This window comes from Martes martes (assembly GCF_963455335.1).
Source record: "Martes martes genome assembly, chromosome: 4".
In the NCBI taxonomy this organism is placed as follows: domain Eukaryota; kingdom Metazoa; phylum Chordata; class Mammalia; order Carnivora; family Mustelidae; genus Martes; species Martes martes.
The window spans coordinates 7627399-7641786 of record NC_137891.1 but is presented as its reverse complement, the minus strand read 5'-3'; the positions used below and the strand labels follow the sequence as shown (position 1 = coordinate 7641786).

Genomic DNA, 14388 nt, shown 5'->3' with positions numbered 1-14388 from the left:
GCTGTACGCTGATTTACAATTGTTCTCCCTGGGCAGGCATCCTTGCCCATCTTCTTCACAAAGACAACACAGTGGCCTACTTGGTGGCTAATCTCAGAGGTGGTCATTTCTTATCTTCTTGGGGAAGATTTAACTTTTGCCAACAGTCAGAAGCCCTTCTGAGCCAAGTCCTGTCAGCGAGGAGGGCAAGAGAGAGCAGAGTCACAGCACTTTCTGGAGAAGCACTCTCGAGGAGAGCCTTCTGAGCGGCCACAAGAACACTGCCGCGGCGGAGTCGGCTACCTGCAGGGACAAAGTCTTCCTGGCCGCGAGCCGCAGAACTTACAATCCCTGCTACGTAGGACACTCTTACTTGACCCAGAGGCCCAGACGTTAAAGGTCAGAATCATGAGAACCTAGATGAACCTCACAAACAATGTTAAAGGGAAGAAGCCAGACACAAAAGAACATGTATTATGTGAATCGGTTTACATGACGTTCAAAGACAGGCAAGATCCAGTTAGAGCATTAGAGGTCCGGGCAGCTGCCGCCCTGAGGAGGAGAGGAGACTGCTGGGTGGGGGGGGGGAGGTAAGGCAGACTTCAGAGGGGCTGGCGGTGTCCTGTGTCTGATCCTGGGATGTGGCAATGTCGGTGAACTGCCTTTGTGACAACTGGTCAGCTGTGCATTTTTGCATGTGTAGGATACTTTAATTTTAAAAAGGCAAGGGGGGAAAAGAAAAGAAAAACACTACCGCAAGAACAAAAAAGGCTACCTTCCCCAGAAGGGGCTCAGGAACTGGTGCCGAATGAGTTCAAGAAAGAAAAGATGCATCAGGCGGTTCGGAGAGAAAGTCGGGAGGCTGAGCACCGTCCGTGGGTTACCCGGCTTCGGCTGCAGGTGGTAAGGAAAAAGATACCATCGGCATCACCTGCCCCTGAGACTTTCAGTTTGGCATCATTCTGAGAGCCAGGCTGGCTGGAGATTCCCCATGGCAGACACTGCGTCTCGTTCTGGAAGCACCATGTTTTACCACCAGCTCCCAGTTCCCTCAAAAGGTATCATCCCAAGTACAGCCCTCCTTCAAAGACATCCCTCCATCCTCCCATTTCTCTTGGCAGGAGTCTGTTTCTCTGGTAACGTGAGCTCTTTGGCCCTCATTCCACAGCTGACTGGCTGATGGAACAAAGCTGACCCCTGACCTGGGGAGCCCTGGCTGGACCTGGTGACAGGACATTGCCTGAATGCAAGTAGCACCAGACAGGAAAGGAAAGAACTGGGTCTGGTGTCCAGTGACCCTGAGATGTACCCTTTACTCAGGTCTTACTCAGCCTGTCATGTCAGGATAGAGAGGACAGGATCTGGAGGGAGGGAGCAAGCGGGAAGTAAGGTCCTTGTCACTCTGCCTTGAGTTAGATGAAGAGAGAGGTGTCCCCAACCCCAAGGGACATGAGATTGCCCTCCCTGTTGAAGTTATTTCTGCTTTGGATGGAAAGATGAATGTGCGAGAGGGAGGCCAAGAGAGCCAGCGGAGCAGCAGCCTTGCTGCATAGTCTGTGCTCACACGGAAGCTATCCCAAGGACGGGGGTGGGCAGCCCTTACCCCACACCTGCCGGCAGCTGTTGGGGGGGCTCCTGCTGACCCCCAGCCTGCTGACCAGCCCTTAGAAAATGCACGGTACCCTGGTGAGGGTGTGCAGGAAAGGGAACCCTCATGCTCTGTTGGTGGGAATGTAAAACGGTGCAACCACCATGCAAAACAATATGGAGGTTCCTCAAAAAAATTAAAAATAGATCTCCCTTACCATCTACTATTTACTACCTAGCAATTCCACTACTGAGTATACACCCAAAGGAACAAGATTTCAAAGAGCTATCTGCACTCCCAGCTTCATTACAGCATTACTCACAATCGTCAAGACCTGGAACCTAGCCAATGCTATCAACACATGAATGGATAATGAGGAAGTGGCATACATACACCACGGAATATTATCCAGCCACGAGAAAGAAGAAGATCTTGCCATTTGCCACAACAGGAATGGACCCTGAGGGCATTATGCTATGTGAGGTAAGTCAGATAAAGAGAGGCAGGTGCTATCTTCACTTCTCTGTGGAATCTAAAAATGTCAAACAAAAAAACCACAGTAAAATGGTGGCCACCAGGGGATGGGGGGATAAAAACAGATGTCGAAGGGCTCAAACCTGCAAGGAGTAGTGAGTAAGCCACAGTGGGCGAATGCACAGTAAAATGAAAACACACAACACTGTACTCTAATGCAACGTGAGGAATGTCGCGACAAGGGCAGTGTCAATCTACAGCAGACCAATGTGTCAGATGCCTTAATTGTAACTACATGCCGCGATGGAGGTTAACTCCACTTAAGGTGGCGACCAATGCACATTATATACACTGTACCCAATCACTGTGTTGCACACCTTCAACTAACACAATGTTATGTCCATTACATCTCAAACTAGAAAAATATGCTTAAAAAAAAAAGAAAACGCACAGCACCTGTCGGCTTCCTTTGCGTCTCGCTCCACCCTCATCTGCTCTACGAGCTTCCCTGAGGACGGTTCAGCTGCTTAGTTACTCTAGAGTTCTACCAGAAAGCAGGAGCAGGTGCAATGGTAGGAAAATCACAAGCCATCCTGCGAAAATGAAACCACGCCCTCTGTTTTCTGGCATTTGGAGTCCATCGGCACACAAAGAAAGAGAGCAATGGACAACGGCTTCTGACTTAAGGCACCTTGTTTGAAAACCTGTTAAATTAAATCACTCCTGCCAAATCAAATTTCACATGTACCTCAAACTTGAAGGAGCACTAGAATACTTAAACAAATGTGCATAAATCGGAACTATTACTAGTAATAATATCTAGAGACATTAAAGTGAAAATATCTCATGATGACTGTTGATCCAGCCTTAACCGCAAAAGGTGATACTCTGCATAAGTAAATTTATCAGAACACTGATTTCACCTTTTTCAACACCGATACTCTTCAAGCATTAACTCTTGCACTGTGTCTTCCTAATGAGAGTGTCAGAGAGAAAAGAAACGGGATCTTTCCTAAATGACGTAGATGACATAGATTAAGCGCTATAACCATCCATCATTACGCTGTGTCCACAGTTGCTGAGAACAAGAGAACACCGACCCCAGGGGAGACAGGCACATCTACCCAACACTTAGAATGAACACATTTAATATGACCCGAAGTAATCTTTCCACAATCCTACTATGGTAGGTAACGCTCTCCCCACAAAGATATCCAGGTCCCAGTCCACAGAGCCGACTACCTTCCAAGGCAAGAGGGATCTGGCAGATGTGACCAGGTTAAGACTTTAGAGATAGATTATCCTCTGTGATCCAGGTGGGCTCAGTGAAATCCTAAGGATCATCAGGGGAGACAGGCAGGAGGGTCAGGGTCACGTCACAGAGGAGATGTGATCATGGAAGCAGAGGGACAGTCAGGCCCAAAAGGCCTTGCTGCTGCCTTTGAACACGGAGGCAGGGGTTCAAGAGCCAAAGGATATGGGCAGACTCGAGAAGCTAGAAAGGCTAGAAACAGTCTCCCCTAGAGCCTCTGGAAAGAAGGCAGCCATGCTGACAACCTGATTTTGGATTTCCTAACTTCAGAGCGGTCCCATCATAAATCCGTGCTGATTTAAGCCAGTAAACACGTGGTCGTCTGTTACAGCAACCACGGGAAACAAACGGGGACGATGCAGCACGGGTTCAAGGTCATATAGGCAGGAAGCGGTTCCAACCTGGTCTGCCCTGCCGCTTCTCCACGCGGCCCGGCACACCAGGGTGTGCTGCCGAAGGTAAGAGCTCCCGTAGGAAGCGTGACGCGTGCTGCAGCCGGCAGTTTGCGGAGCCCCGTCTACATAGCTCTCCCATCTGCAGGGACTTGTACAATGGCAAATCAGGACAGAAATAGCCACGGCAGTAAAAATACAGTTGAAGAAGCCTCCGTGCTTTCTTCAAGGGCTGAACTTCAGGCAACAGCAGAATTAAGAGACTGACGGTTCTCTGTAATTAGCGCATCAGTTCTGATACAAGGAGGCATGCATCAGCATCAGGCATGGAAAGAAACAGAAGGCAGCCCAGAGCCAGACAAAAGAACAGGACCAAGGTTACAGATGCTGGTCCAGGCGTCTTCAACCTGCCGCTGAGAGCCCTCCACCCCGGTGAGGTTTCAGGTCACCCAGCCTTCTGTGACAGTCAGATCTGTAGTCTAAGCTGACTGTACAGGAAGCTGCATGGCTCATTTTATCCCAGGGGCTGTCATTCTCATGGTTTAGAAAGACCTGAGAAGAACTTCCGGTGGACCCAGACAGGGTGTACCCATAAAGTGGCACAGACATCAGCCCACCCTCTGCTGTCCGTGACCCAGACACCTGCTGGGAGGGTGAGCCTCAGACACCCACCATGTCCATGCCCCCCTTCACCTTGACTCCAGGGTGAGCTGGCCGAAGGGTAATGGGGACAAGGATGCTGTGCAGAGACTAGTCTCGCTGAAGCCTAGTACACGAACTTGGAAGGATGGACCACCTGGTTGCTCAGATACCATTTTCTACTGAAGAGCTTCCTGGCTCCAAAGTGCATGTTTTTAGAAGTAAAAAGACTACCGGTAAGTGGGGCTACTTTATCTGACAAGGACTCTGCTTGTAGAGGAAGGAGGAGAAAAATAACCACGCTTACACCTAGACTTTTTCCATGTGTAGCCATAGGATCTCTTATTAGAAACTGAAGGAGCCTGGGGAAAAATGGTACTTCCTCCACTCAGACCTAAGTTCCACACTCGACTTTCCACTTGTCTAATTATGATGCACACAAGAGTGCTTGAAGCTTGGAGAATTCCTCTTTGTAAGTTTTACCAGAAAACTTCTTAACTCAAGTGTATGAGGGCAGGTTGGATGGGGCAGGGGAGGACCCGCAGGAATTAACACCGAGCTAAAGAGCTTTTTATTCATGACTAGGGGATTCTCGATGGATTACGTAACAGGAAAACACTGCACCGTTTTACCTGCCCCGGGTGCTGGGGGCAGCAGAATCCTGGGAAAGCCTCTACACCACACACGCAGAGGCCCTCCCTAACGTCAAAAAGGGAAAAATGCGCTACAGCATGATTTTGCATGAAATTCTCTCACACTGCTGGTATACACGCAAAGGGTTTAATCAGGCCCTTTAGAGATGGATGCGTCTCTTTGTACATACAGACTAGCAAACCTTTTTAATGGAAACCTCCGCCCATCCTGACCTCTCCCTTCTAAAGCACAGTAATGAGCTCCTCTGGGAAACAAGCGTACATCAACAGGGACACATCCCTTCAAGGAAGCCCATAAATGTGAAAAAACGGATCTGCAAGCAGGTGTAAGGAAAGGGTGGTCACTCGGTTCCTTTTTACTTAATTGAGAGCAGAAAGATTCATTTAATAGTAAGTTCCTCCACCGTATTTTAAAACATCCAATTCACAGGCATATGATGTAATACAATATCTGAAAGCGGAGAGGCGGAAAAGGAATTTGCACTTTTCAAGAGCTTCCACATTCCAACGACTGTCTACAAGGCACTTTACATTTTCTTCACTCGTTCAGCCCACAAACATTTATTGAGCACCTACTGTAAGCCAGGCATCTCTAGGTGCCGGGGTACAAAACGAAGCAAATGCAATAGGTCAGGAGTCCCCGCGTGACGAGCTTACAGTCGAGTGAAGACCTGGAAAGTCATGAACAAGGAAATTATAACGCCGACGAGAGGCAGAGAAGTCTAAGGAGAAACCGAGAAGGGCATGGACCTGGCAGGTATGAAAACAGCAAAGAGATGGACGCATCTGGAGAGGAGACAGTCAGAGGAGAGCCAAGGTGAGGAGGGTGGAGACCGAGGGGTGAAGGGGAGGCTCAGCCAGGCCCGTCACTCTGGCCGCTGTCTGGGAGCTGACTGTGGGGGCAAGGCCAGAAGGAAGGAGAGCATCAGGCGGCGACAGCAAGAAAGGAGGCACGAGGCTGTGGCGGAGTGGACAAATGTCACCCCACAAGGACGCTGGGAAGGGAAACTAAGGGAGAACACGCAGAAGGGGCTAATGGGCAGGCTGTGGGCAGGGTGTGAGTGAGACAGTCAGCAACGACCTGAGCTTCTGACCCAGGTGACCCCCAAGGAGTGGCCACTGACGGACACGTGTACGGGAGGGGTCAGCCAACTGTGGTAGCCCCAGGGCCAAACCCAGACTGTTTCCGTGCAGCTGGGAGTTCCGAATGGCTTTTACATTTTTCAAGGTTTATGGGAAGAGAACAAATCAAAAAGAAGACAATACTGCAGGAACCACATGTGGCAGTCAAAATCTCAAATATTTATTGCTTTTTTTCCCCAAGTTTGGTGACCCCTGGCCTGCAGGAGACACAGGTCTGGGGCAGATGGGGAGCTGACGTTGCACAGGCTAAGTCTGAGGTGCTTTCTAGACGTGCGGGTGCAGATGCTGAGTGGGCAGCTGGACCCGCAGGGCCGGTGGAGCCTCAGGGAGAGGACGGGGCTGGCGACGGAAGCTGGGAAGCCTTCCACGTGACTAGTGTGTGAGCACAGGGGGACCGCGGAGATGCACCAGGGGACGAGCATAGAAGTGTGCGGACTTCTGAGAGTGGGAGGTCACAGCTAAGGCGGTCCCAGAAAAGGAGACCAAGAAGGAACAGCCAAAACGGCAGTGGAGCCCAAGTGAGTAGGGGGCACTTCCTGTCATTTGATCCTCAAGCCCGTCAGGCACAGGGCCATACTGATCCCCGTTTGATAAGGAAACTGAGGTTCAGCAAAGTGACCTGACCAAGGCCACCCTATGAGACAGTGGCAAGCAAGACTCAAAACTCGGGCCTCTGTCGCCTTGCCTACCCCACATAGCTTCTCTGTGGGACAAGCTGTTCAACTGTTAGCGGGACAACAGATCCACGAAAAACCGAGTCCTCCCAGGCAGGTTTTAAAGCAATGTTTGCTTCCAAATAAAGAGCTAATTCTACGTTTAGAGGCTAACAGCCTCATCAAGGCAACCAACCCCTAGCAACAGCACTGTCCCCTGAGGAACTCGAGGCTCATGTGATGGTCACACAGCTCACAAGGGCATCCCCGGGTGGGAGATCATGTCCTCCTTTGGTGGAGCGAAAGGTATTTTTCTTGACTTGACCAGTTTTTAAGTTTAGCCAAAGGAATAAGAGATAAATGAGAAAAACTAAGCAATGTCCATAAAAAACAAAAAGGAATAACATGTGTGCATGATCAAATTCATTATAAAAAAAGCACCTATTAAAACAATATACTAGAACAGATACTACCGAACAGACCAAAATCTCAGAACATGCCCAGCATCTTGAGAGACTGGCATTCCAAAATAAAAGGAAAAGGACTGATTTCTCTACAAATACGCTGAGTCAACTGAAAATTGTTTAAAAAAATATATCAATACCACACACCACATAACAAAATAAATTTGAAGAATATTAATTTTAATAAATGTTATAAACTATAAAAGTAGAACTTGAAAAAGTACAAAAGAAACAAAAGTTTCTCCTAAGATGAGGGAGGTTTCTTTAAACACAGAAAATCATGAAGAAAAAAAATAATATCAACCACATCAAGATACCACCTTAGTTAGAATGGCAAAAACCGACAAACTAAGAAACAACAAACTTTGGTGAGGATGCAAAGAAATGGGAACCCTCTTACACTGCTGGTGGGAATGCAAGTTGGTGCAGCCACTTTGGAAAACAGTATGGAGATTCCTTAAAAAATTAAAAATAGAGCTTCCCTATGACCCTGCAATTGCAGTACTGGGTATTTACCCCAAAGATACAGATGTAGTGAAAAGAAGGGTCACATATACCCCAATGTTCACAGAAGCAATGGCCACAATAGCCAAACTGGAAAGAGCCAAGATGCCATTCAACAGGTGAATGGATAAAGATGTGGTCCATATATACTATGGAATATTACTCAGCCATCAGGAAGGATGAATCCCCAACTTTTGTATCAACATGGAAGAGACTGGAGGAAATTATGCTGAGTGAATTAAGTCAAGCAGAGAGAGTCCATTATCATATGGTTTCACTTATTTGTGGAGGATAAGGAATAAAATGGAGGACATTAGGAGAAGGAAAGGAAAAGTGAATTGGGGGAAATTGGAGGGGGAGACAAACCATGGGAAAGAAACTGAAGGTTTTAGAAGGGAGGGAGTGGGGGGATGGGTTAGCCTGGTGGTGGATACTAGGGAGGGCACGGATTGCATGGAGCACTGGATGCAAACAATGAATCGTGGAACACTATATCAAAACCTAATGATGTGCTGTATGGTGACTAACACAACATAATAAAAAAATAATAATAAATAAAAAATAATTGTGAATGTCCTATGTAAAATAATAATAATAAAGGATAAGACTGATAAGTTTAAATATGCAAGGCTATTTAACTTCTATTTATAAAAAGACGTGTCAAATTAAATATAAAGGCAAACGTTAAGTTAGAGGGAAATATTTGCACAATATGACAAACCACTGAGATACAAAAAGCTTTTAGGAATCCTCAGAATACGATGCGAGCGTTACCAAAAATGTGGGTAGGAGATGGAACTAAGCTTTTGTTCTAAGCTTTTTGAAAACTGGAAAGAAAAAGGACGGCCAATAGTTTAGTTACAGCTGAAGAGCAGATCACCCTGGAGCTGGGACACCGGGCCCGTGTTCGGGCATGCCACATATCCAGCTGGACTTCGAGAAAACATGAGACCAAGGGAAGTCCTGGTAGCCCTGGGGAAGATGGGACCGCCGGGTGAAGCCATAATGCCCCACGTCACAGAGCATGGGGCTGAGAGAGACCCAGGAGGTGTCGAGATCTCGCATCCTTATCCTGTCCCTCCAAACTCGGGCCCACGTGGGGCAGAAAGGGGGTGCACCGAGGCAGGACACCCCCATCCTGGTGCTATTCTCACTGCACTTAACACATGATGCCTTTCTTCCAGACTGGTGAGTGTCTGAAAACAAGACATGACTTTACAGATGCCTCAAACTCCCAAAAATGTCAGGGGGCGGGGGGGGAAGAAGAGAATCAATCCAAATTTCCTGTTTTGTTACAAAATATTTCATGTCTGCAAGGCCTTTCCCCTTCTGGGGGGTTGTTTCACTGCTTCGAGGACACACCATCGGTGCCCATCTGAGTTCCCTTCCCGGCTAGAGGGCTCAGGGAAGCAAGTGAAGCGAGAGGTCGACAGGCTGCGTGTGTCACCGTCATCCCAGCCCCCCTTCACATCCGACAGCGGTCAGTCCAGGCCCCCTGATTAGACACACCATCTCCTCGGATCCTTTCAGGCCAGATCCCAGACCTCCGAGCCAGGCATGAGGCCACAGCACCCCAAGAGTGCCCCCCAGACACTGCCATCACAGCCCAGGGGACACCCCAGACTTCCTGGCGCTGACGACTGCTGTTTTCCATTAGCGGCACTGTATTATTCGGGATTTCAGTGAATCATGTGCTTCCAAGTCAAGAAATACCAGTAAGCCTTATTGTTTGTGGAGGTACAGAATTCATGAATAATTACATGATTTAATGCTTTCATTACTCAGGGTAAGACCGCTTTACTGTCACAGCATTTTTAATTATTTTGCTTACAGATTTTCTTATTTACAGCACACTACTTCGGTCTGAACAGTTATAGCTCTGGCCTTCATAAGCCTTAGGCAAGCCCTGGATCTTTAGTTCTAACGAAGCCTAGCTAAGCGTGCAACCTCTCCATTAGCCCCTCAAGCTCACCCAGATGCACACACTACAGGATGGATTCCCTAGAACATTCTTAAAATAAAGGTATGACCTAATGGCCATCAACCTCTAAGTTCTAAAATCCACTGGCCACCACTGCCCACCACCCTTCCTGCCCCCAGCAACTCACGCCCTTCTCCCCAAGGCTGCTGAGCCCCCTTCCATTGCAGCACCCACCTTAAGCACGGCCTGCATACTTCTCTTCCTCCCCACTAGGCTATAAACTCCTTGGTGGCAGAAACTGTTCCTTACTGACCCCATACCCCAGGCAGGACTGGGACATAGTAAGAACTCAATCAATAGTTCTTAAGAATGAATGAAATTAGAAATCTACTTAAGTGTACTTCATCAAGATCAAATCTGCCCAAGTATTGTTCGTATTTTAAACTGAGCCCCATTCTGGACTGAGTAAAAACCCTGAGGTAGCTTGGATGATAAGGACCCACTAGGAAACATCAGGTCAGATGTGATCACGGCTGCCTCTCCAGGTCCTCAGGTTCAGGTGGGGATGGAGGGCTGAAGAGGATTGAAACTTCCAGATCAAGGCCTCCTGAGGGTACCTTATTCCTGAAAGCAGCATCCCCTCCACACCCACCCACCCACGCACACACACAAGCACGCGTACACGTGCACACAGACCCAGCACTGGGGGAGGTCCGGCAGGGCTCTAGTTCTGAGCACGGGCGGGACAAGGGGAAGCAGGGAGTTCTTTCTGTTCTTCCAGAATCGAAATTCTAAAAGACCCAGCTCTTTCTTGCCTGCAGACACATCCACTATTTCTGCTGGACTTGGAATGTCAGCTTCAAACTCCACTTTCGAGAGGGAGAAAAAAACTCATTATGCTACGGAGTCATTCACTTACCATCAGCTGTGTGAAGGAGCTTGTGACTTTTCAACGTCCCTTTCGATTTGAATTTCTTGCCACACATGTCACACAGGTGGGTCTTCTCAGTGCTGTGACGATTCATATGAGCCTTGAGGTTACTCTTGCTACGAGTGGCATACTCACACAAAGAACATTTGAAGGGTTTCACACCTACCAGAGGAGGGGGAAAATACATACATATATATATAATTAAATCACACAGACACACACAGAGACACACCCTTCATACGTGCATGCATGTGTATGCACACCCACATCGAACAAAGCAGTGCACTTGCCTGTCCCTAGACAACCCGCACACGGGCCTGGCCGTGCTCTCCTCCGTGCTGCTCTGCCCGACAGCCATGCCCTGTCCTCCTGGATCTGCCAGGACCTCCCCCTGTGCAGCTTGTCCTGGCTTGCCCAAGCCAATGCCCCGGCTGCCTTCTCAGTGTCCCCACGTCCTGAAGCCCCGCTAGCTGAGCCCCTAGAGCGCACTGTGAGTCATCCGCACCTGCCCTTCCCCACAGCCTGGGAACTCCTCGCTGGCAGAGCCCCGAGCGAGTTCTGCAGCCCACATCCATAACATTCCACTGAACCGAGATAAGCTGACCCACATTAGAGTAATAAGGGCGTGTGCAGAAATCAATGGGATCGGCCCCCAGGATCAGCGGGGAAAGCACATTTCCATAAACTGAGCAGAGCCTTAGGACACGAGCTGCTGGTGGGCCAAAGGCTTGGACTGTGGGGCGTCCTGGCTGTTCCCCCTTCACTCGACAGACACCTACTGAGGCCTACTCTGGAGCACTCACTCCCTGAGGGGCTCTGAAGATGAGAAGCCACGGTGTGTGTCGCCGCCCGGAGGGAGTTGCAAAGCAAAAAGACCGTGACACCCAGAGCAACATGTACAGGAGGAGGGACGCGGTGCCCAGTCCTGAGCACGGGGAGGACTGATACACTGCACGCCCAGCATTTTCACACCCTTGTCTACAAGACCCAAGACTTAGCAGTGAAGGAAATCAAGGCTTCACCGAGGCTGTGGGGTGTGCCCGGGGCACAGAGGGCAGGTGCTTGTGTCCTGGTAGACAAACAGTGCCTCCCAGCCTTGGCTTTGAGCTCTGCTCCCTCTGCCTTGGCTGGGTCCCTACTCCACCGTTTACTGAACTGTTCGCCTCTCCCTCCCTGACGGTGCCTCCCCCAAGGCCTGGGAACAGGTGTTTCTGTCCTCCCGGCAGAAAACACGTCGTCCTTTGTCCTCTCCAGGAGCCCTCTGCCTGCAGCACTCCAGCTTCCTAAGTCACAGGCGGGACCTCAGCAAACATCCAGGAGAACTGCACACCTCCACTCACTGCAGCTGCCCCTGAGCAGGCAGCGACTGAACTCTCTGAGCTTCGCCAGCCGATGGACACATTTCTCAGGAAGCTTCAGGAAGCGGAAGGACGTCTAACCACCGGGCATGTGATGGGACGGCTTCCTCGTGAAGGACGCCCACATGGGGAATGGAGGCACAAAACGCAAACGGGGGTCCACCTGGGAGAGGAGTACTCACCTTCGTGAGCCCAGATATGACGCTGAAGGTCGGAGCCGTTCTTCATGAAATAGAAATCGCAGTACGGGCACTTCATGGCTCGCTTCCCGATCAGACCTTTCAGCTGAACCCTCCGACCGAGCACCTCGGAAATAGTGCTCATAGAAACCTCTAGAAGGAAAGCAGGGGCATCATCAGAAGCCAGAAAGGATCGGCCCCTACGAGACGTCCGGGAACCTCGTGACCACGCCCCAATACCCTGGCTGGTCCCAGCAGCGCTCAGGTGGCTGATCGAGACGTGTCCCCCCCGAGTCACGTGACAGGACTCATGCCTGAAAATTGAACCAGACTCTAATCATGTCTCAGATCTAAATACCCATGAGCATAAAATGCGAGGGATGGAGAAACAAGACCACGAGGCACCTTCAGACAAATGCAGGACACGAAATCATGTACGAAAAGTGACCCAGTCCCTCCAAGGAACTGATGTCATGGGAACAAACGTGAGGTGTGGTGAACCACAGGATATTAGAAACTCAAGGGACATAACAACTAAAAGCAACATGCCTGGGTCTTGATTCACACAGTCTTGTGTCCACTGAGGAAATTTTAAATGAACTAATGCTAGGCGGTAATAAAGAATCACCATTAATTAATTCTGCTTGTTTTGCTTACGCTCCAAAAACACCCCGATTAGCATCCCAAAATTCTTATTACGGGGAAATGATCTAAGTGCAGGACCTACTTTAAGATATTCTAGAACAAAAAGTCTGGAGGATTGAGACACGAAACCGGTCTGACAGAATGCACACGAGTATGGCATCTGTGGGGGTTCCTCATATTATCCTGTCTTTTGTATATATTTGAAGTTTAGACCAAAGACAAAACACGCCTCACATAGGTTCCTGAGCTAGGGTGGCCGGTTTAGATGAGCATCCTGGGCTCACACTGGACACAGGCTGACAGACCAGAACGAGGCCATCAGAGAATCCCATAACCTACGTGTTTCCACACAGATGAAGGTCTTAAGGCTCCATCTGGTCCCAGATAAAACATGAGTGTTGGTGAACTCTGTTATTTCTTTACTTTTCTTCCATATCACTTATAATCAGTGAGTCAATGCCCTAGCCCAGGAGCAGATACAAAATAAAGCAGAAACAAAGGGGACACGGATGCGGGGAAAGGTGCTTGGCTTACCTATTCCTCATTTACACCACACACAGTCCACTCGGGCCTGCCCGATGGGACGCTGGGGACCTGGGGCTAGACCGTAACAAGAGCAGCCCTTCCCCAAGGTTCCCACGGGGAGCGAGGGCAGGAGAGTGCCAACGACCTGAACACAAGGGTCAGTGCACAGAGGGTGGGGGTATGGCCCTCCCCCAGGTGAGGAGCCCCCAAATCTTCCCAAAGGATGGGACTCCGAGGAAGAACATAGAGAATGAACAGGAATTAGCAGAGTGGAGGAAATGTGTCCCAGGTGGTGAAAACAGAGGTGTGACAGGCGTGAATACCCAAGCGGCTCATGCTTCACACCTCCGAGTGGCCAAAGAGACCCATGTGGGGAGACCTGAGGCGACCGTCACTCCAGCTCAGCGAGGCTCCTCAGCCTGCGAGCACGCACCCCTCACAGACCGCCATGCTGGGCACCAAACTTTCGTGGGTTCCCAGGGAGTGGCACTGAGGTCAGACCTGCTTATAAGTGACCCACCCAAAGGCATTCCAAGTGAACACCCAAAGGGAGGAGGGAGATGGGAGTGTGGGGAGATGTATCAGAAGACCAGAAGAAAGGATAAAATGAAGGAATTAAAACAACTTCCCAACGTTAAATTAACATAATCATTTCCCTCGAATTCACTCATTCTTTCATCCCCCTTTATTCCCATTTCGTGCAGTTGATAAATAACGCTGTGTTTCGAAGTAAACATAAGCCCTTTCAAATTAATCTCCCCTCCAAAACGCATAACCTTACCAGGATGGTTGGTCTTGATATGCGACTTTATCAATCGGTCTTCTGAAAAAGACTTTTCACACACTGGACAAGAGTAACTCCTTTTGTCCTTAACAGAAAGAGAGCATAATCAATGGAGTGTCTCATTCAAACCTGGGCTCCGTGGGAAAACCGCCACCACCGCCACCACCGCCACGGCTGCCGCCACCACCGCTAGACCACAGTGCACTTTTGCAAACACAGTGACATGCCGCCTGCACCTGGCCCC

The 14388-nt window shown here is 49.4% G+C and overlaps 1 protein-coding gene across 4 annotated transcripts in view; it reads right to left on the bottom strand.

Moving 5' to 3' along the window:
* ZFAT (zinc finger and AT-hook domain containing) overlaps window positions 1–14388 on the bottom strand; it is a gene marked incomplete at its 5' end in the record, with an annotated part of 150664 nt that overhangs the window by 75307 nt on the left and 60969 nt on the right. For all 4 annotated transcript variants that reach the window (XM_080801837.1, XM_080801839.1, XM_080801840.1 and 1 more), the window contains 3 exons: window positions 10642–10815; window positions 12194–12343; window positions 14142–14229. In XM_080801837.1, coding sequence (XP_080657963.1) covers window positions 10642–10815; window positions 12194–12343; window positions 14142–14229 — 412 coding nt within the window. The remainder of the gene's footprint in view (window positions 1–10641; window positions 10816–12193; window positions 12344–14141; window positions 14230–14388) is intronic.